Genomic DNA, 23137 nt, shown 5'->3' with positions numbered 1-23137 from the left:
TGATGGGCATTTACAACTTAAGAACTGAATGCAAAACAGCTGTAAGTAAAGATACTCATTTAACAGCAGCCACTATTGCCAATTTAAAGCATATTCTTTCAATAGTGTTTGCTTTGAAATGTTCAGATATAGGGAACATTTTGTTTACCAAATGGGCTTGTCTGCATTAAATGCTTTCCGGTATAATGCTGCAGCAATGTGTCATCAGAAATATTTGGCTTCCCAATCTAAAGTTTGTGCTACGTTTTGCCAAGAGACTGAAGGAATACAAATCCAATGTAGGCTTCAAAGTAATTTCTTTTGACAAGTCAGTCAAAAGGGCAATGTTCAAAAATAAAGCCTTAATAGCAACATCTGTGACTGAACTGCTTCAAAGAGCAGCACTAAGGTAGGGTTCACAGTTGACTAAAATTGTGGCGTTCTCATTCTCATGAAATAATGTATTAAATTGCTTCAAATTGATTAATCAGTCTGCCTCTGTGCCATATCCTAACTTTGAAATGTATTTTGGATTAAAAAAATAATAGGAAGATGAGATTTTAATGATCTTGAGTTTCTTCAACTTCTTCAGAATTGCTAATTCTTTCATGTTATTTATTTTAAATCATTAAGAAGGCGGTGCCTGATAGTACGTCATTACCTTAACAGATTACTCCGCAGATCGCAGGTGTCATGAGGTCAGCCAGGTGGGTATCATAGAATAGGAGTTCCTTGATTGGACCACATTTACACCCCCAATCAGGGAATCCTAGCTGATAGATATAAACGGGAGTGTCAGACATCCTGTTCACTCTGAGAGCTGGCTCTGAGGCAGTTGGATCAGTGTCAAGGACTCGCCACCTGTAAATAAAGGGGGGCTTGCTGATGGGATACCGGCCTCTGTGGAGTTATTTCAGCAGGGTACGGATACATGGATCTTTCAGTACCCTCACTTCACCAGGACAAGGTTATGGATACCAGCCAGAAAGAGTGAATGAGTCAGTGATTGTATCAGCTTGAGCCACTGTTACAAATCTCCCAGAAACTGACAAGATTGGTATTGGCAAGGGAATTGGAGAATGGTTTACAACTCAATTTTGCTGCTTGGTCAACATTTCTCTCTTCATCATTCTACCCTGAGCTAATACAGCACTCTGCACATCCAGTGTTTGGAAGATATACACAGTCCCCCTACTCCAGACAGTTAATCTTTACTATGAGAAACTGAATGGAGCTTGCTTACTTCAGAGCATCGTAACTTTGATATTCCCTGACTGGAAACTACAGAATTCAGGTGTGGTTTGATTCTTATCTGCAGTGATACAACTGCTGATGTTAGACAGTCAGTCTGACAGAGCAAGAGTGGTTGGGGGTGGAGGTGAGTCAATGGAATTTGCTAAATAGAATTCTGGACAGGATGACTGGTCAAGAATTCCTTTCTGATCAGCCAACTTTACCTGCCTCAGTTTCCCTACTGCTAAAAGCCTCCTCCATGCCTTTGTTAGCTCTAGAGCTGACTATTCCAAAGAACTCCTGGCTGGTATCACACATTGTTCACTAGAACAATCCCTTGGGGGGATTGCCTTATGAGGAAATCTCTACTCAGAGTTTAGAAGAACAAGTGATTATCCCATTGAAATGTATGGGATTCTTAAGGGGCTGGACAGCTAAATATTGAATGTCCCCCCTTATGGGAGAGTCTAGGACCAGAGGGCTTGGTCTCACAATAAAGGGGGCGGGGGGCCAACTTTAAGGCTGAGATGAGTAGCAATTGCTTCTCCCATAGGGTTTAGAATCATTGGAACTCTGCCACAGAGATTGTGGGACCAGAATCCTCACGTATATTTAAGACTGAGATAGATAGATTCTTGGTCAGTTGAGCAACGAAGGGTTATGGGGAAAGGGCAGAAAAATGGGTGAGAAGAATATCAGATCAGCTATGATCCTATCAAATGACGCAGCAGGGGCCAAATTACCTACTCCTGTTCCTATTTCTTCTGGTCTTGTGGTCTTACTGTGCCATACATATACTTAAATTCATAGGAAACTCCGCTGCCTGTGTTCTAATGTACATTAATTGGCCTGTGTCTCATTGTGTAATGCAGTCAATGAAGGTCAATGTCTTTATTTCAAAATTCTCATCCTTGATTTCAAATCCCTTTGTGGTCTTGCCCCTCCTTACTTCTGTAATCTCCTCCAGTCCAGCAACTCCCACCACTAAGATATCTGCACTCCTCTAGTTCTGACCTCTTGCCCATCCCTGATTTTAATTAGCCCATCATTGGTTTGGCTGGGTAGGTTGCAAGCTTTAGAATTCCTTTCCCTCACTTCCTAGGGTGAAGGTCCTGTCTTCAAGATCTGCTAGTCAGTCAATGGTCTGGTATTCCTCAGTCCCAGCAGTACCAGCCTGAGACCAAAGTAAATGGGCTCTGGGGTTGGGAGCAGGGTCAGTGGGGCTGATGGGCCTCAGCTTTGAAGGGGATGGGTTTCTTGCAAGCTCAGCAGTGAGGAGAAGGGGGGCCCTTCCATGAGCTAAAAGGTATCTGATCAGGAGGTGTCACACCAAGGCCTCAGAAAGATCCTCAGGTGGGCTCCCAATGAGTTGGAAGACTTCTCCGTCATTGGGAATTCTAATGGTCTGCAGTTGGGCTCTGGTGGGAGGGCTGTGCATGATTCCCTGGTCACTGAGAGAATTCAATGGCATGTGATGGTAACAGGCTCCTCACCCTTTGCCTTCCATCCAGAACACTAGCTTCACCCTTCGCATCTTCCAACCCCTTCCTGAGGGTCCTATTATCTCTTTACATGACTTAGTATCATGTTTTGTAGTGTAAATGCTCCTGTGAAGTGCCTTGGGCCATTTTATTACATTAAAGGTACAATATAACTATAGGTTGTCAATGTACCAAATCTGTTGAGACAGCTTCTTGCTTTTGTAGGTTTATTTAATGATCATGGAATGATCAACACTCTTTCTGTGAACACGCAAAATAACACCAATCTGGAACAATTTAATCTCAATGTTTTTTCACAAAAACAAATTAGGGGTAATTTCCTAATAGGGGTAACTTTTAAAAATTCATTCACAAGATGAGGGTGTCACAGGCTAGGCCAACATTTATTGCCCATCCATAATTGCCCAGAGGGCAGTAAAAAGTCAATCACATTGCTGTGGGTATGGTGTCACATGTAGACCAGACCAGGGACAGATGACAGTTTCCTTCTTTAAAGGACTTAGTGAACCAGATTGGTTTTTCCAACAATCAACAATGCAAACTCCACTCATCTAATCTTTAACAACTCAATTAAAAATGAGCATATATTTTTCTGCTCATGTATTTAAACTTCAGAGATTTTTAAAATTTAACTCACAAGTTGGTTGACAATTGATAAAAGCAGCTGTCAGGACCAAGCGTTAAACTTAAACTGCATTGATGTCAAGTTGCTATTCAAGATAAGGATGCTAGGGAAGCAATTTTCAAAGTTAACAAAATGGCGTGTGAATTATTTCAATGTTCGGACCCTAAGAAAATAAGGAGGACATAAAGATGTTTGGCTGCTGTTCGAACATAATGCAAACAGATGTACTATGAAAATATAGTTCTTATACAACAAATGACGTAATGTCTTTAATGCAACAAAACATCCCAAAATACAAACCAGAAGAATTCTGAAACAAAGTTTGGCACTGAGCTATTTAAGAAGATCATGGAATGATCAACAATCTTTCTGTGAACACGCAAAATAACACCAATCTGGAACAAATTAATCTCAAGCTCAGATGATCAAGAGCTTGATCAAAGAGGTTGATTATAAGATGCACTTTAAAGGGTAAAATTGGTCTCAAAAGGCACAGAGGTGGAAATGAAGGAATTCCAGATCTTGGGGCCTAGGCTACTGAAAGCCACCAAGGGAGGAACAATTACAACTGGGAATGCAGTAGCAGTCACAACTAGAGGAGTGCAGAAATCTGGGATGGTTGGAGAAGATTACAGAGATATCCAAGGCCAAAACCATGGATGAATATGAAAACATGGGTGAGAGTTTTAAAAGTATGACATTGGTCTACTGGGAGTCAATGTGACTCAGTGAGCAGAGTGAAATGGGGCTTGTATGAATTAAGAGAGAGGCAGGAGAGCTTTGGATAACCTCATGCTTAATGAGGATAGAAGGTGGGAAAACAAGCAGGAGTACATTGGAATAGTTGAATATAGAGATAACAAAGGCATATATGAGGATTTTGGCAGCGGATGAGCTGAAGTGGACTAAGTCAGTATCAGAGAGGTTCAACTAGGCATTCTTAGAAAAGGTGCAAATATGAGATTGGAGGCTCATGTTGGAACTAAATGTAACATTCAGGCTGCAAAAAGAATGGCTCAGTCTGAGAACGTTACCCAGGAGAGGGATGGAGTTGACAGATAGGGACTCAAACTTGCAATGGGGACCAGAAATAATAGCTTCAGTCTTGCCCATATTTAAAGGCTTAACCTGACATTGGCATACCTCGGACAATTGCAAGTGCATATTTCAGATTGTCTGGTCATCCACTTTAGGTCTAATGGAGATCAGAGGACTATTTTCAAACAATAACAAGCCAGAGCTGCAGAGAAACACAAAGACAAATATTCAAAGTATAGATATTCCTAATATCTAAAGGACTCACAGAAATTAAAGTTAAAAGTCTAACAGAATGTAGGCCTTCACTGCAACACATATAGAATACAAAGCAATGGAACATCTTCTGCAGAGTTGAAACTTTATTGCTGGAACAGCACAGCAGGTCAGGCAGCATCTAGGGAACAGAAGATTTGACGTTTCGGGCACATGCCCTTCTTCAGGAATGACATCTTCTGCAGATACATACTCACATTTAGGACCCCACTTTGAGTATTTCACTCTGTGCACCACATCTCCAAAAGGATGAAGGCAGAGGGCTCTAGAATTATTAAAGGGTTAAACTGCAATGATAGGTTCTATAAACCAGGTTTTTATATGTCCTTGAATATAGAAGATTAAAGGGTGATCTAATTGAGATGTCTAAAGTGATGAAGGAAGGTAATCAGGAATGCAGACAGAAACTACTGGTCGTTCTGCTATAACACGACTGACTAATTGGGGACACTGTTTCTAAAGCCCCAAGTTTTTAAGCATGCATTGGTTATAATGCAATTCCGGCCCCATTAGTTTAACTGGTGCTGCAATTTTTTTATAACACGGGATTGCACCAGAACGCAACTACCACGTTATAACAGAACTGACTGTATTCCCTCTGGTGGTGAAGTCTACTGAGGGCATGACCTTCAAATTAGAGGGATTCAGGTTCATGTCAGGAAGCACTTCTTCAGACAAAGTAGAGTGCAAGTCTGGAACTCTCCCGAAGAAGCTGGAGACATTCTGGCCTGTTGAAGATTTCAGAACCGAGACTAATAGATTTTTGTTAGCAGAGTCATTAAGGGTCACAGAACAAAGATGGGTGGCTGGCAGTATGATTCAGGAAAAATAATCTGACAGAATTGTGGAAAAGAATTAGAATTAGGTTTTCTTGTCATGTCTACTCAAGCACAGTGATATGGGTGTATAGTGAAATGTTTACAATGTTGCCAAGACGCCATGTTAGATATAAGTTCCTCGGTACAAAATCTTAGGTAAAAGTAGAAAAATAAAATAAGTTATAAATTCAATGTTACAGTTTTTCTTAGTATAAAGTAGTAAATGAGAAATAAAGTTGAAAGTTCCGAATTACAGCCCTTCTTTAGCTACGGGCCTGCAATCTGGGCTTTCCCCACAAGGGCTCGATCTCTGCTCCTCTGTGCTGCCATCGACTGCCATCAGGGCAGACCAGCTGCCTTGCCCTAGGCCGTCAGAGTCTTTTTCTGGTGCTGCTTTGGGCACCCAGCCACTTTCACAATGCCACTGACTGCCAGAGTTCTGCACAACAACAGCCTCATGGCTGACCAAAAAAGCCCCTGTTCTGGGCTCCCGCCACTGTTTCCACGACCGAGCTTCCTCCATAAGTTAAGTAGAGAGAATAAAACTGAAAAGTGTGAAAAGAGGAAAGAAAAGCAGTCAGAACAGACGAGTTCTGTCTCAGGAGTCCTACTCTGCCGCCGTCTCGGATAGTAAAACTGTTTGAGGGCATACATTTTTAACTAATGTTGTCATGTTCTGTTCGTAATGGACACTGATTTGTTTTGATTATTCGTTAAGCCATCCACTAGTTATCATCCAGTTCATTTTTGGTGAGTTCAATTTTCATGGGAAAATGGGAATAGAATATTGGAATATGTCTCATTTCCAGAATGTTATATCATCACAAGTGGCTAATTCTCTTCAAAACATGCAGCACAACAACTTGGGCTCTTGTTGGACAATTCAATATTCCTTAAAAATATCTTAAGTTCTTTAGATCATAGGACCATAATAAGAGATATAGAAAATAGACAACTGAGAAATAACTTCTCTAGAGTAGAGAAAAGTCTGGAATAAATCCCCTTTGAGCATAGTCTAAGAGACAAAACAAAATAGTGAAAAAGATTCCACACTTGACTATTCAGAGAGATTAACTTTGCTATCATGAATAAAGATTAATAATCTTCGAATGTATCACTTCAGGTTATCATTCACATAATTGAATGACTTCATAAAAACAAGAAATTTTATAATCCAACTTTAAAAAGACATTGACCAGTGTCAGCTAATTTTTCAGTGTCACCTAGACATGTGCAGTGTACCACATGGTATCACACAGTAGTCCTGCTTTTCTGGCGAAATCTTTACTTGTTGTGAATATAATTTAGATGTTCACTAGGGAGATAAATTAGCTTTAGTAAATATTACCAATGACCAGTTTGTTTCCCAGCACAATTTACAGTTTACTGTTAAACCATCAAAAAATTCAATTGTCCCTTCATAACAGATTACTGAATGCATTTAGAAGTACACGTTCATACTCAAAGGATTGGTTTCCTTAAGAATTACAGTCTTAAAAGTGATTTACACACGAAAGTGCATTTTAACAGTGTTTCAAGATGTAAGTGAAACAGCTGTCTGCCATTAATACAACCTTTATTAAATTACTTTATGAGGCACATGGATGAACAGTTGATCAAGTGACTTTGATTACATTGAATTTTGCCCATGATTACTTCTGCAGGGCAATTTGTGTAACCTTTACAACTTTACATTCTCAGTCCAGGTTTTCTCTGGACAATAATTGGTTTGTGCAGAATTGAAAGCTGGATTGAAATACGGCAATCCAATAAAAAGTGGTCTGCTTGTAAACTTTGTATCTATAATTTTTTTATAAAGCACATGAGAATAAGTGTTTAAAGACAAGCTTTTGAAATCTAAGCTTTGTATAGAATTTGGGTCATGAAATTTGAGCACTTTTGAGTTTATTATTGGTGAATTGTCCCAGTCGGTGATACAAGGTCATGTTACAGCTGTGCTTCCCTCTTCCAAATTTCATTTGTTAATCCAGAGTGTTTGTGTGTTTTATATTCTTATTTAGTAATTCATTTTGAAAAAGTAAACTTTATTAATTACAACTAAATAAACTTCTGTAACGATACTACTTAAGCTTATGGAAGTCATAGTCTGAATCTTGTGACTTTCTGTCTTCTGATTTCTACTTCTGAACAAACAAATTAGTGTGTTATAGTGGTAGACACAATTTAAATTTGGTTTCATTTAAATTCAGTTATGCCAACAACTAAAAACAAAATCTCAAGTGGTTAAGTGGCATGGGATTCAAAATTCTGAATATACTTAAACTGAACTTTGTCCAAATTCATTCATGTGTTATCTGAGTAGAATGAATGCCCACCATAAAATTGTGAGACATATATAGAGTTTGCCTATGGGCAATAAAACAGCAGTGAATTCAGGCTGTAACAATATACCAGATATATGATACTTGTGCAATCTAAAAACAATTTTATTTTATCTATCAATAGACTAATGTGATCTTGATTCAAGAATGCCAATCCTAGGAAGTCACACTGAGAATAGCCATGTTACTGGGTGCAGTTTCTTCACTAAGGAAGATCTGGGATGCACTATAAGGGCTACAGCAGGAGTCTGCACACTTCAGGAATTTAAATGCAAGGTTAGTGGCAGTAATTAACGTGCACGATTCACTGTTCACGTGCAGCCGAGGGTATTCATTAACCAGTTCATTGTGAAGTTCTAAAACATCTGCATTCAATTGAATTGAGGACAGGCACTTGCAGCTTTAAGTTGTTCTCCATTTTGCATAAACAGTATGTATGTATTTCCTACCAAGACAGAGGAGCAAAACAGCTGCACCAGAGGTAGCCGGTTTTCAGAAGGTAACGTTTACAAGAGGTGCCAATTATCGATTTGCACCTGGAAATGGTCATTGGGTAGCACATTTCAAGCGTGTTCACCGTCACATAAAAAAGACAGCAGCAAAAACAAAGAACAAAAAGATGAAAAAGACAAATAAATTGAAATGAGCTATGACGGCAGTATCAAAATATATAAGATGTCTTTTTATTCCATTGATGTCTGCTGCACCAAATCTAAACCACGTTCAAAACAAAACAGAATCAATTTACAGCCTAAAACATTAAACAAATGCTTCTAAGGTCTACAGACATTTTTTCCAATGCTATGTAATATTTAAGCTCACATCACAATGGCATTTTAGAGAAATAAATTGAGAATTCTTTTATCATAGAGTGCAACAGTACAAATGTGCAAGACTGAATCAGAATTTAGTGAATGTACTCAAATGTTTTGTGCTTGAGTAAGGGGACTGACAGCTGATTAGAGTCTAAGCTTAATTAAACATATTAATTAATTGACCTTTACTGTATCAGCATCTGACACATTTTGCCACTTGTTACAGACATTTAATTTTGTTGATATTTCAATTATGTCCCAAAATGAACTTGCATGTTACTAATTCTGATACAGTATTCGGGGAGTGCCTTCTCGCTGAGCTGATAAGAGTGCATCTGAGTATAAACTGAACCTAGCCCATATTTTCAGGTGAGAACAAGTTGAATTTTTTTGAAGTATTCACCTTACAGTGATTATTGCTATAACAGTGTTCCATAAATATATTTGGCTTAACTAAACAACTTATCAACCTGATTCAAAGCTAGGACCATAATAGATTGCAAGTTCATTACAACACTGCAGAGGTCTAAAGATACAGATGAAGCTATTACTCAGTACGTGTATTGCAAAGTTCTACGCCAAAGAGGTAAAAGGAGAAAAAAATGGTGCTTAAACCAGTGGAATTTTCCCATACTCTTTAACATTTGGCAACAAGGGTAGTTTGAAGGTTTATCTTTTTTTTGGTGGCTGTTATTGATGCGGTTGAACCCTAAATCATTAAGATCATCACAGACCATGACTTTGGCTTCAAAGATGCACCCTAATTGAGTAATTTCAAAGTTCAGATTAGATTTCAGCCTCAGAACACAAGAATGGACAATCAAAATGGAAGTTGAAACTTTATTGCTGGAACAGCACAGCAGGTCAGGCAGCATCTAGGGAACAGAAGATTCGACGTTTCGGGCACATGCCCTTCTTCAGAAATGGAAATCAATCTTTAAGCATACGTAACATGTAATGTACAAGATAGCAAGATGTAGAACATGCTGAATATTTTGGCTCATTCCAAGGTTGCTTCTGGAGAAGCTTAATAGCACATCACCCTTTCCTCTCTAGAAACTGAGTTTAGTCTAACTGAGATTAGTAGGATAAACCACGTCTCTTCTGCCTACAATCATTTGGGCATTCACTATCTAGTTCTGAGTCAGAATAGCTCTGCAGTGCAAAGCTATACACAATTTGGCACTAAACAGGTTTAATCATTCAGAGACTCCTTATAATCTTGACTGTGGACCAGGAGTTGCTCATTTAACAATGCACCATTGTCCACTTACAGCTCTTATAGGCACATGCACTTACATTGAACCATTGTCAGTGAATTAAAGCCCCTAATTAAGACAAACATAATTTAGGAAATTAGTCAGCCACACTTGGAAATACACACCGAGTACAAACTCCCTACAATTTGGCACGGAACTGACTTCCTTACTGAAAAGCTGGCATGAGGGTGACAAGTATGCAAAGTGAAAAGAAAATCAGCCTGGCATATTAGAAGGTCCTCTTCTGAAGTTGGCTTAAGGCACATTCTTTGGGCAGTGTAATTTATGACAGTGATAAAGTTGACCTAAAGGTGTATGATACTGACATCACATGCTGGAGAGTGGAAAAGTGGATAAGCATTTGTTTCCCCAGTTCTATAATCCTTCATTTTGGCAGAAAGTTTCAAACACCAAACAAAAATCTATCAATATCATTTCACATGTGCCACCTATTAACACAAGATGACTCATGTTTTATTAGTTTCGATTTATATTAAGATAATCAGGGAATCAGGTGCTGAGAGTTCTGAAGCACCTTATTTTTTAGTTCTGTCACTCAAATACAAACTAGCCACAAAGCAATCCAGTATGTTACTTAGAATAATTTTCAATTATACCATCTTCCTGACAAATACTTCTAATGGAACCTGACAGTCAAATTAGAGACTATCAACAATTTGCACACCCCTTTAACATTCTTGAGGATTGTAAGGAAGTGAGGGATGAAGTTAATTCTATGAATCCTGGACATTAGGTTAACATTAACCCTATCATGGCAACAGTTTTGAGCAGAAGCCCAGAACAGCACTGGGGAGATACTGTCAGATGTTTGAGAAAAATTGTTAAAAGTTAAATAAGTTTAGTTGGGTCAATAGCTAAAGCCAACTCTACCAACATGTCTATACCCGTGCATCTCTGAAGGTCAAAGTAGCCTGGTAGAAGATTCAGTCATTCCTTATTATATCAAACTGGTAACTCTGCAATTATAAACTTATTCTTTCATCACGCCTGAAATTGTCTTAATGATCACCTTGCCTTCGTGACCACTTGATGACAGTCCCAGTAATATAGTAATGATTCCTATTTGAAGGACCAGCTGTTGTGTAGAATGCCTAAAGTCAGGACAGAAGTCTTCTTTCAAGGCAGAACTAGTTGCTACATGTTCTAAGAAGTGAGATGTGAGAAAAGATCTCAAAGAGAGCATTTAACCTATATTTTAATGTAGAAAAAAAAAATGACCTGAACAAATCCCCTTTGAGATTTCCACCTTTGCAGGGATAATGCACAGATTTTGTTTAATCTGATGTAACACAGAATTTTCAAACATTCTATCAAAAAAAAACAAATTATAGCATCAACCTAAATAGCTTGTCTCATATTTCCAATGTGGTTTTAGAATAAAACTTTCAAATGAAAAATCTCAACCAAACACAATATAGAACAAAGAGAATGATTCAGATAAAAAATAAGCACCTTTTATGTGTGTAGACTGACTTTTCCCCAACTTTCTTTCATGTGATATTTATAACTCAAGTTAAATATCGAAAGGGCTTCTTCAGTTATCAGTCAAAAGTGGCTGGTTGGAAATGTTTGACATCTTGAAAACAAATAGTTAAAAGTCTTTTTACGTAATTAATAGAAATATCAATGCATTTTGAATAGAAAGCCCTTTGTTTGCAAGCAACAACTTAAAAAACAGGCAGTGACTCTTCTGATCTGTGTGTGTGTGCTGACATTGTACATGTTGGTGAAGATTTCCTAAAGGAACAGATTTGATTTTGCTTAAAACAATCAATAGACTGAATTCTCCTGAACACATTTACGATGTCACAATACACAGTGGCCACAATAACTCTTACCACGAAGGCAGTTTGACCAGATAAAGCTTCTACAAATTTAAAAAATCCTTAATTTGCTAAAATGTAATCTATGTCAGTACTACAAAACACGTGCCAAAATGTACAGAATAGATGCCTCCAACTCTTGATGTATACAGTACAAACTTGGTATTTTTAACCATTTCGAAGCTGAACCACTTAACATTTATCAATCTTCCACAATTTCCTGCCCAAAAACATTATAATTCATTTTGCTTTGAAAATAAATTGACCTCAGCTTAGAATTGTTAAATACTCTTTTTCAAAAATATTCTTTGGTAGTGGCAATTTAACTTAAACAGTGTTATTGGAGTCCCATTGTTCCATAATTGTTTTACAGAATGTGTAAAAGACTAGCCTAATACAAGAAATCACTACTGTGCTGGCTCAAGAACCAAAAATGTGCCTAGGTAATTTGCTGTAATCTTAAAGCTCTATTTAATCTAGATTTACATATCTCGGCCATTAACAAAGACTAGTAAGAACTTACTTTGGAAAAGAAAATATGTTGCAGTTTCACCAAAATACAAATTAAACTGTATGTCATTTAAAAAATAATTCTCAGCACATTTTTTTGTTCGGGATGACATGCAGGGTTTCTGTAAATTAAAAAAAATGCTTTCTCATCACTTCCTATAAAGATGAAATGTATATTTACGTTTGAAGAAACGGTCCTCCCTCATTCCCCAAAATCTGGTGCAGTCTGATGACTGCCACCATTTTGTAATGTAGGCACTAAACATTTTGTTTCCTTTTTGTTTTAACACTGATCATTTCTTTTTTGCAAAAAGACTAAATCTTTTTTCCTTGTCCTTTTTGCCAGGACTTGTTTCTGGAGCGATCACAGACGGGAGAGGTAGGGTATGTGCCTTGACTTCACCATGTCTTGTACTCTGCGGCTTGTCCTGTTCTGCTATTGCTGCGTTGAGATTGCGGATCCAGTTATGCAACTCTTCCTGTAAGAGGAAAAGGGAAGTCCATCAAAACAGAACCACCAGATTGCCCACACCAAGAAAGATGACAAAGGATTTAGTTCCATCTGTACCACTACATCGTCAGCTACAATAATTGGCATTGAATTCAGCTAAAGTAATTCTTTATGCCAATGTTGTGACCAAAAACTGGCTGTGCATCTCATAACAGTAAAAGACATTGATTTGATTCGTGGTCATTTGCAAAATATTTGGCACAAATTGTTTCAAGTCACATTTGACACATTGGACAGTGGAGTCAGAGTTGTTACAGAGGGAGGTCACTTGACCCTTTATGTCTGTGTCAGCTCTCTGCATGAGCCAATCACCCAGTGCCATTCTTTTGCTTTCTCCGCCTAAATTCTGCAGATTTGTCCTCTTCAAATATCACCTGATTTCCTCCTGAATGCGTCGATTGAACCTGCCTCCACCACACTTCCAAGTTGGTGCATTCCGGATCCTAACCACTCATTGCATGAAAACGTTTTTCCTCATGTCACCTTTGCTTCTCTTGCTGATTATTTTAAACATGTGCCCTATCGTTCTTGATCTTTCTCAATTTGCAACTATTTTTCCCAACACACGAGACTGGCATGGTCCGGAGAAGTGAGTTGCAGGGTCATGAATAACATTACTTCCTTGATATGCTGTTGGGAGAAGATAGCAGACTAAGGCCAGTTATTAAGTCCACAGGAAATTTGAGCTCTCTGAAATGAACTATTTACATCCCTTAGAAGTCAGTTTAGAAGACAATTTGGCCTCAATCAGGGAACTATAGTGTTCCATTTGCATTAGGAAGTCTACATAACACATGACCTCAGCCAATTCTGACCCCCTGATGACAAGGCACAGATCTGCATGTTGGGAACTATGGACACAAATGCAATATAGAGGAGTTTGCAAATACCGTGTCAGAGTGCTGTGTCTGGTAAACAATTAGATGCTTAATCTTTCTCGAACAAGTTGTCCTTTACCTTCTTTAAGCTCTCAGTCGGGGACACTAATTTAACATTTGAATTCTCCACACACATCCTCCAGTATTGTAAATTAAGTAATAATGTTTGAGGCATTGGTTTGGCTCCATCTGTACCTAATCGGAGCTGTCAAAAGTGTGTGAAAACTTAGATGCAGTGGTGATACGAGACATGAGCAGGAACAGATTGCGGGTTGCTAGTTGTGATTCTCAATGTAGTGAAGGTAAGAGAACACGAATGAGCCCGTTGCTTTATTTACAGGCCTTGGGGGGAGTCTTCTTCATTCAGGAAAGGATAAGGGCCTCATATACCATGCTGAAGGCTGGCAGCTAGGAAACATGACTGAAGGTGAGCGAAGGACAAGAAAAATGCAGTGTCTTCCAACCATCTATGTTGTGAAATCTCTCACTTGGAAAAAGTACTCCATGCTCAAGCTTCTCAATGACCACAGATATTTTTCTTCATTGTAACTGATCAAAGCCTTCCAAGCCTGTCAATTTCACCAAGGAAGCTACTCCCCCTTGTGCCCTCCCCACAGTGACCTTGCCATGACCCAGACATGGTGTGCTGCTCGGAAAGAAGGAATTCATAGTTAAGAAGGTTTTTAGTTGCCTTTCTATTTATCTCAATTGATTTCCAACCAGATTCCCACTGGGTCCTTGTAGAACGGAAACCTACATCAAGAGAAAGCCTTTTGTCAATGGCAATGGAGAAGACTGGGATAACTGTGGGAGGCACGGTGGCACAGTGGTTAGCACTGCTGCCTCACAGTGCCAGAGACCCGGGTTCAGTTCCTGCCTCAGGCGACTAACTGTCTGTGTAGAGTTTGCACATTCTCCCTGTGTCTGCGTGGGTTTCCTCCGGGTGCTCCGGTTTCCTGCCACAGTCCAAAAATGTTCCAATTAGGTGAATTGGTCAAGCTAAATTGCCCGTAGTATTAGGTGAAGGGGTTAATGTAGGTGAGTGGGTTGCACTTCGGCGGGTCGGTGTGGACTTGTTGGGCTGAAGGGCCTGTTTCCACACTGTATCTAATCTAATCTAACATTGGGATCTCAGTCAGATATCAGTTTCCAGGCCTTTCCCATTAACCACGCACCTGGCTGGGAAGGTTCATCCCATGCTTTCTTCCTTAACATTGAGCAAATATCCATACAATTGTGTAAACATCATACACAACATTTGAAATCAGGTGTTTTCCTTAGCATGGGAGTTTAGTCACACAAAATAAGCCAATTAACCATTTAAGCCTTTTCCACCATTCAATGAGATCATGCCTGATATGTAACCTTTGATTCAGTGTGTTTTGCCCCGTACACTTTGATACCCTCAGCTGATGAAAACCTGCCAATCTTGCTTTTATAATTAACCAAGAATACGTCATCAAGTGTTGCTTGCAGAAGAGAACGCTAAACTCCAAGCACTCTTTGTCTTTGGCAGTGTTTTTTTCATTTGTGAAAGACGTGACTCCAGTTTTTTAGATGATGCCTCATTGTCTCAGACATCCCGACCATGGAAACAGCTTGTCACTATTTACACTTTTACTGCCCCTTCATATCTTGAAAATGTTGATCAAATCCTTTATCTTTGAAATTCTAGGGAAATTAAAACTTATTTGTTTAATATCATCATTACACGAATAAAGCTATACAATAAAGTATCCTTACACCTCTTCTAATTCTCAGTCCCATTATTAACCAAATATTTATAAAGTATTATTTTGCTTAAATTTTTGGGCAGCTAATTGCACCTCCTAATGCAATGGGCTGAATTTTCTTATCTCCTGAATTGATATTTAAATATTATTTATGTCTTTTGTGACTGTTGAATGATCACAATACAGAAGAGCTGCTTTGTTTCGGATATTGTTCATATAGGCTCATTTGAACCATCCCCCAGTGAATCCAGACTCAGAGTCATGGCCATCTCTGTGACTGCTGCACTAATAGTTGCGACAAAAATCATCTGGAAACCCAGGAGCAAAGTCAATGTCCATTAGATGTGCAGTGGCCTCCTAATGTGGAGCTTCCAGTCATTGGTGCCCTCATGAGATGAAAGATGAGAGATGGGCAGTGGTGCTCTACTCACTTTAGATATGGTGGTCAAAATACCATGCTATGATGCCCAGTGTGTCTGCAATGCAACTTTCTTCTGCTGGGGCAACCGAAACCCATAAGATGTCTCCTCCACATCCAATGTCCAAACAGATTTGAAGTTGAATTTGAGTTTGATTTATTGTTGTCACATGTACCGAGATACAGTGAAAAGTGTTGTTTTGCATGCTATATCATACAATGATGGTATCATACAAAGTGCACCAAGGTAGCAGAACAGAGTGCAGAATAGAGTGTAACAGCTGCAGAGAAGGTGCAGAGAGATCAACATTAACATTTGAGAGTTCTGTTCAAAGGTTTGATAACAACGGGGAAGAAGGACAATTCCTAGCTCATAAGAGTTTGGGAGTTGGCCATTCAGCCCATTAAGTCCACATCTTCTGAAGAGCATCTCATCCAGACCCACACCCCCCACTACACTATCCCTGCATTTCCCATGGCTAATCCACCTACCCTACATATAACTAGGCACTATGGGCAATTTAGCATGGCCAATCCACCTAATCTGCACATCATCAGATTTTGGAAGGAAATAGGAGCAGCTGGAGGAAGACCACAAATATGGAAATCATTTGCAAACACTGCACAGGCAGTCGTCCAAGTCGGGATTTGAACTTGGGTCCCTGGCGCTGTGAGTCAGCAGTGCTAACCACTGAGCCACCACGTTGCCTCAGCTGGCAGCAATTGACCTGGCGTAAACTGGGTTTTAAGTATGGAGCTGGTGGTGAAATCCCAGAAGCTCTTTGCCATGATGAGTATTTCCACCGTTAGTAAGTGCAAGATAGTGTGGGAGCAGGACCTGAGAGGTATGGTGCATATGTAATGAGGTGAACAGTGTAAAATTGCCTGAGATAACTCACTACAGTGCACAGAAGGAAATTCTCCACAAAACTCCTCAAAATCGGCACTTTAGTAAATCTTGGGTAAGTTCAGCTCCATGAGTTAAACAAATAACGTAAAACACCACAGGAGTCTGAGAACTGATTTTTCTAGTCTTATTGTTTATCAACGAGGAAGAATGACCTGGGAATACAAAAATTAACCAACCTTGTTCTTTCTGAAAATAGGAACCAGCAAAATATTTCAAAGACCACTAGGTCGGCAATGACATTGTATCAATCTTTACTGTGTCATCCAGTCATCAAGTCATAGAGACCCAATTGACAGGAGATGTCCCATGGTGTCTTTTTAAGGGAGACCTGGAAAACCTCTGACCATTACACCAATAATTCTAACTGGCAAGTAAAAATTACAGACAATTCGTGGCAGTTTCATTCCAAATTTAATTCAGAGCAAATCAGCTAAATGCACTAGCACATTCCAAACCTGTAACTTCTACTGACTAGATGGATGAAGACAGTAGGCAGATAGAATGTGACACACTCTAACCCTAACCCTCACATGCCACACACTGCACTGATTGTGACATTTTTACCCTTTCCTTTATTTACACTGTATCAATATGGTGATAAATTACTATCTCCTTAATTACTATCTCCTTAAGAGTACCTACACTTCTCTGAATGTAATTGAAGAAAATGGTTCACCAGGACCTTCTTAAAAGCAATTACAAGTAGGCCCAAAATGTAGTTCTTGCCAATGATATGCACATCCCATTACCAAATAAAAAGCACAAATGGACATTCATTAACAACAGCCCTTTACTATGCAACTTCCTATACTAATCTATACATACAGTACTAAGATATAAGCTTACTAGAATGTAAATATTTCTTCAGTGGCAATAGTTTGTACTTGGAATTCAATTTGAAGAGGTGACGGTGGACGTATAAGGTGACAAACATTTTGCTTGACACATTGGCAAGTAATTCTGTATAATCTAACTTAAAGGAATATAATGAGAACTGAAATCATTGCAGGCAATAATAATGAAGGGAAACCATTATTATTCACTAACTGTACCTATCTGAAATTACATCAATTATTGACTGATAATAATTAGTGTTGCATATCAGATACAAAATGGGACTCAGAAAATTCGAAAAGTGCAGTATAACACAAATTTATTCTATTCTATATAAACAAATGAAAACTAGGTTGCAAGTCAACATTCCATTTCAAATTTTTTTGTTAACAATGTTCTTAAACATTTTTGCCATAGCTCTGCCTCTTTTCCCACCATTGTTGTCACCTTTTGCTGTCTTTATAATGCATTTTAGTCGAGTAAGGACATAAGACCATTCAATCCTTTGAGCCTGTTTCACCATTTAATAAAATTTGTTTTTAATTCTTTCATGGGATGCTGGCTTTGCTAACCAAGCCAACATTATTATCCATCTCTAGTTGCTTATCTTCTAGCACACTGCATCTTCCCACACTCTCCCTGTACTCATAATTCCCTCAGTACCCAAACATAGTCACAGGTTTGAATGCATTCAGTGAATGAGCAAACACAGTTCTCTGGGATGGAGGATGCCAAGGATCCACACTCATTTGAATGAAGAACTCTCTCATTTTGGTCCCGCACGGCTAAATCCCTTTTCACAGACTGTGGCCCCACAAGCAGGGGTAACATCTTTCCTGTGTCTATCAGTTAAGCCCTTTAAGAATTGTATATGTTGCATGGAGCTCACTACACATTCTACTGAATTCTATAGAATGTAGACCTAGTCTACTCAACCTATCCTTATTGGGTAATACTTCTTGGGTTGCATAGATTATTTATTAACTGAATTATGTTTGCTTTGAACTTGAGTTGTAGGAAATGGTTAAAAAAATGAGCTTGAACTTGTACAAAATTACCCTGACTGTGTACATTAGGCTTAGTCATGTATTAAAATTCACAGTGATTTATTTTGGTGTCACTATTACAAAAGGGACATTAGATTTGAATAGAATACATGAGTGTTCAGATGACTTACCTCATCCTTATCATGGAACAGGTACTCAGAGCCATTGTTCAATCTGAAATGGAAGATCAAATGCAATACATTTAGATTGAGAGTTCCCACACATGACAGCATCAATCATAGCCTAACAACACGTTGGAGAATTATATAATTGTATTTGTAGCTCCTACTGATAACGAAGGGGTTACAGTAGTAACACAGTCTGGAGTCAAATAATTCTCATGAATGACCAGTCACAGTTTACCCCTGTCGTCTGAATTCCTCAACTGCTTTAAAGCTTTGTAAATGCATTCTATGAACGTACTGTTCTATTTATAAAATAAAGGTATGGATTACTGGCACCAGTTGTGTTCTCCTGGAAAATATTAGTGGTCTCAGGAGAAAAAAGGATGACAGCTAAACAAACACAGAACAGGAAAACCAAAATATTGCCGCCTGCAATATTTCACAGGTAGTTGGGCACAAAATGGCTGACAAACTGGCTGCTGAAGCTGGCGCTATTTTGCCCAGAGACTTCAGGAGTTCCAAATAATAAAAAGGCAACAGAACTACAGAATCATGGATCATCAGTTGTGAGCAATTCCCTGTCAGTTGACTGCCGAAGTGCTTCAGAAATCTGCCAAAAATGTATTGATAAGTCCCACGGAGAAATTTAGGAAATCAATAAGGCCTGGAAAGTAATTAAGAAAATAAAATGTGATATGGGTTGTTGCAATCCCAGTGCTGCTCAAAATGGAAACTGAGTGAAATGAGTACCCTTGCCAACAGTTTGATGACACTGAAGCTAATGTTCAGCACCAAAAATAAATTCTTGTCTCCAGACATCTCTCATTTACTTTGTCATATTTTCTTTAATTGTTAAAATGTTGTTGATGCATTGCCCTTTTCTGACCTTGTTTCATGCTGCAGTTGTATGTCAAGAGAATATCATGACACAGCCACAGAAATCTTAGCTATCCCTCTACACCATATCAGCAACATCAAATCTACTCACCGCAGCTTAAACACGTGCTTTTTCTTCTTGTAATCAGCAGCAACTTCACATGAAGCACCTTTCAGATTCAAAGGGTCAGCTCCATGGTATGTAACGCCAGCACTAAAATTCTTTGAATCCTTATAGAAGTAGAGTTCACCACTCTTCAGGGCACAATATAAGGTAATCCAAGACCTAAGTGAAAAGGCAGCACATATTTGTACGCAGATGTGCAAACTTTCAAATTCAGTAGCATGGACTTCTTTGGCATTGTATGACAACAAGTTGTGACAATACATAAAATCCCAGGCTGTTTCCCAGCCATATTGAAAATTGATACTAATTCAGGATGGGACAGAATTAAGAAGTGAGTGAATCTTTGATCAAAAAGATAGGTATGGGGGAGATTTTAAGGGTAGGGAATGTCATGGAGCAATTTGTTATAGATGAGTCGGACCTTGAATCAAATGTATTGGAAAGTTATAAGAACAGGTCTGTAGGATCTATTTTGCCAAAAGATGGGGCAGAGATCTGGACTTATCGCAGTTTATGGAGTTTGAAGAAAGTGTGGCCAGCAAGATCTTGGGTAGCTTTAATCTGCAACCAATAGAGGCGCAACAGAATGTTTCAGTATCAGAAGGTGGAAGCAAGTAGATTTGATAGAATGGAAAATATAGAGGTTAAAGTTTAACTCAGATTCAAATAAAACCCAAAGGTGATGACTGTCAGTGTCAGAAAAAATGGAGGTCTTCGGATAGAATCAAGAAAAAGGGAATAATCTTTGTCGGGTGAATTGAAATGAAAAGGCTTTATCTTTCTAATGTTAAGCAAAAGGAAATTGCGACTCATACAGGATTTAATATCCACAGGAATTAGACAGCATGGAAATCAAGAGAAATGATGAAAAGGTCGAGCAGGCAATTTATTCACTAACTCAACAGGGAAACATTTATGTAACTTCAAAAAGAAAACAGGATGTTTTTGTGATTACAGGGAAGTTTGCTTGGAGAATGTAGCATTTTTTCCATTTCTGAGATTCCAGTCTTGAGTCTCTGCTCTCCTGGGTCAAACGCAGGAAAAATTCCTTTTAGTGCTGTCTGTACAATGGGGAAAGACTTCCTCAAAACATCATGAATTAGTTAATCCTCTTTGTGAAAAAAAACTTCCATGGTATGGTTGGCATATCTCACAGAAGAAATATTTCCTAAAAGGTTCAAACTAAACCTTTAATGCATGTATCAAATCAGCCATGACAGGAGCTTCTTTGAGATATTCATGTTGTAAATCAACTGCCATGTTGTGGACAGTATGAAATTGCACTGCATCAGAAAGAAAGGCTTGCATTTATATAGCACCTTTGACGTGGCTGCCAGAAAACTCAAAGTAATTAACAGCCTATGAGGAACTTTCGAAGTGCAGTCACTATTGTAATGTAGGAAATGCAGCAACTCAATTGAGCACAGTAAACTCCCACACACGTAGTAACAACTAGATCATTGGCATTTCTGATGTGGATTGAGAGCTAAATATGGACCAGAATGACTAGATAATTGCCACTCACTTCTTTGAGATAGCACCACCGGATTTTTTAAGTCTACCTAGGAGGGAAGTGTTAACAACTCATCAGAAAGACAACAAATGTCACAGAGGAGCACCCCCTCAGTCCTGTGGAGGGACCTGCCTTTCATGCACATTATTTGGAGGGGGTCTGAGAGGCAAGACTGCAGTCAACAGAGCCAAGGCTGAGGATGTTATTCACATTCAGATTCCACAAGTTTAAAAAAAATTCAGAGCCTTAGAGGTTCACCTGTTTGATGCTTTCTTATTAGGTCCTTCTAGTTCATGTTTACGTGCAAGGTATCCCTCGCATTGGGCAGGTTGTTCTTTCGGAGTTAAAATGGGAAGTGTGGATGAAACTCTGGGTTTCTCTAGTTCAAGCTCTGACAACACCAAGGGTGGAGGTTTGGAAGCTCTCTCACGAAGCTTCTCTTCAAACTCTGATTTATCTTCACTCTCCAATGTCTTTTCTTCTGGGCTGTCAGTACCATTTACCAAGGCAGACAAATCTTCTGAAGTGGTTATCTGAGGGAAGTTGGAGATAACATGAGACAATAAATTCATGAATGTTAAAAATAAAAAAAATCACCTGCAACTTGGATTGTGTTAGTTTTCCGAGCCATGCACCGTAACTATGAATGATATTAGATTTTTTCTGATGCTAGGCAATAAAAGATCTAAATCATTAGTTATCCCATCAAGAAAAGTCAATACATTTTCAATACACAGTTAACATGCAGCATGACTAAATTATAACTAAAATGCAGGGTACTAAAATGATGTGTGATATTTGTGTTAGCATGTTTGAAATATGTGAAAGTCCTTTGTCCAGTATTTTAACAGAGCTTATTTATTTTAAACAGGTTAATGCTTCCAGTAGAATTTTGAATTGGGCGTTGCCATACAAATACATGAATGTGTCCTGTGGCTATTCTAAGCAGGAAAATATCAGCCCACAAGCCCCTGAGGTAAGTTGGCCTACAAAATAATCTATAAGCCGAACAATGTCTTGATTTTACAACACTCCACTTTATTTTTAGATCCATGGCCTTGCTCCTTCCCATCTCGAATCTCCTCCAGTGCCAAAACTGTGCAAGATATCTGCACTTATTGGTATTTGATGTCTTCAGCATCTTCAATTTTAATCGCACCAGCACTGGTGGCTGTGCCTTCAGTTACATCTTCAGTGCTAAGCTCTGGAATTCCCTCCCTATTCATTCCCAACTTACAACTCTGCTTTCTTTGTTGAGACATCCTTTAACCTAACTGATCTGCACCAATACCTTCTTATTTAGGACAATGTTGGAAATGTTTTGTTATATTAAAGGTACTACAGAAATATACATTGGTGTTGTAAAGTCTTCCACCACTTTTAATCTTCCCTGGTTCGTACGCTCTCTGCGGCTAGGACAGCTACTCATTCTCTGATTACTCTTGACAGGATCACATAGGTACAAAAAATGCTTCCACATGTCAACACTTTAACCGCTGCAACTTGGAAACAGGGCTTGCCTTTATTTGGTACCTTACTGTAGCAACGCAGTAAAATCAAGACATCCATGGGGTACAATTGCTCTCTGTCTGGGGGTGGTAAGAACAGCAAATAATCAGGCAGGTTGGCCCTGGTAAAGTACTTAGCCTCTTTGTGGCACCTCAGACCTTAGGGCTGGATGAGTATGTCCATCGGAGACCTTCTCAAAACACATCAATGCAGGCCCTCAAGTGGTTAACTTGCCCAGTTATCTGTCATCCCAGAAGGCAAGAAAAGTGGCTGATTTCTTAACTAGGAAATCCGAGGGATTACCTGCTGAGTTGGGGCTGAGGGGAGAACTCCAATTGCCCAACTGGAGGCACAGATTGGGGGAGCAGAGGATAGCTGCTCAAGGGACCCCATGCTCTTGCCCATTCACCCCACAAATC

At 39.0% G+C, this 23137-nt stretch overlaps 1 protein-coding gene and 1 long non-coding RNA gene across 7 annotated transcripts in view; one reads left to right on the top strand and one right to left on the bottom strand.

Moving 5' to 3' along the window:
- Nucleotides 1-233: 233 nt before the first annotated feature.
- On the top strand, nucleotides 234-13268 carry LOC148149433 (uncharacterized). Its single transcript, XR_015757961.1, has 3 exons — nucleotides 234-388; nucleotides 7935-8086; nucleotides 12585-13268. It is a non-coding gene; the product is annotated as an uncharacterized LOC148149433 (long non-coding RNA).
- LOC122553773 (spectrin beta chain, non-erythrocytic 1-like) overlaps nucleotides 8472-23137 on the bottom strand; it is a 332898-nt gene continuing 318232 nt past the window's right edge. For all 6 annotated transcript variants that reach the window (XM_043698081.2, XM_043698085.2, XM_087990057.1 and 3 more), the window contains 4 exons: nucleotides 21468-21742; nucleotides 19682-19855; nucleotides 18700-18742; nucleotides 8472-12717 (listed from right to left, as the gene is read on the bottom strand). In XM_043698081.2, coding sequence (XP_043554016.2) covers nucleotides 12532-12717; nucleotides 18700-18742; nucleotides 19682-19855; nucleotides 21468-21742 — 678 coding nt within the window. In that variant the 3' untranslated portion in view covers nucleotides 8472-12531. The remainder of the gene's footprint in view (nucleotides 12718-18699; nucleotides 18743-19681; nucleotides 19856-21467; nucleotides 21743-23137) is intronic.

Source organism: Chiloscyllium plagiosum, unplaced genomic scaffold (genome assembly GCF_037043375.1).
Source record: "Chiloscyllium plagiosum isolate Xiang-an unplaced genomic scaffold, Cpla_swu_hap1 HiC_scaffold_8, whole genome shotgun sequence".
NCBI classification, from domain to species: Eukaryota; Metazoa; Chordata; class Chondrichthyes; order Orectolobiformes; family Hemiscylliidae; genus Chiloscyllium; species Chiloscyllium plagiosum.
This window is presented reverse-complemented; position numbering and strand designations above follow the sequence as displayed.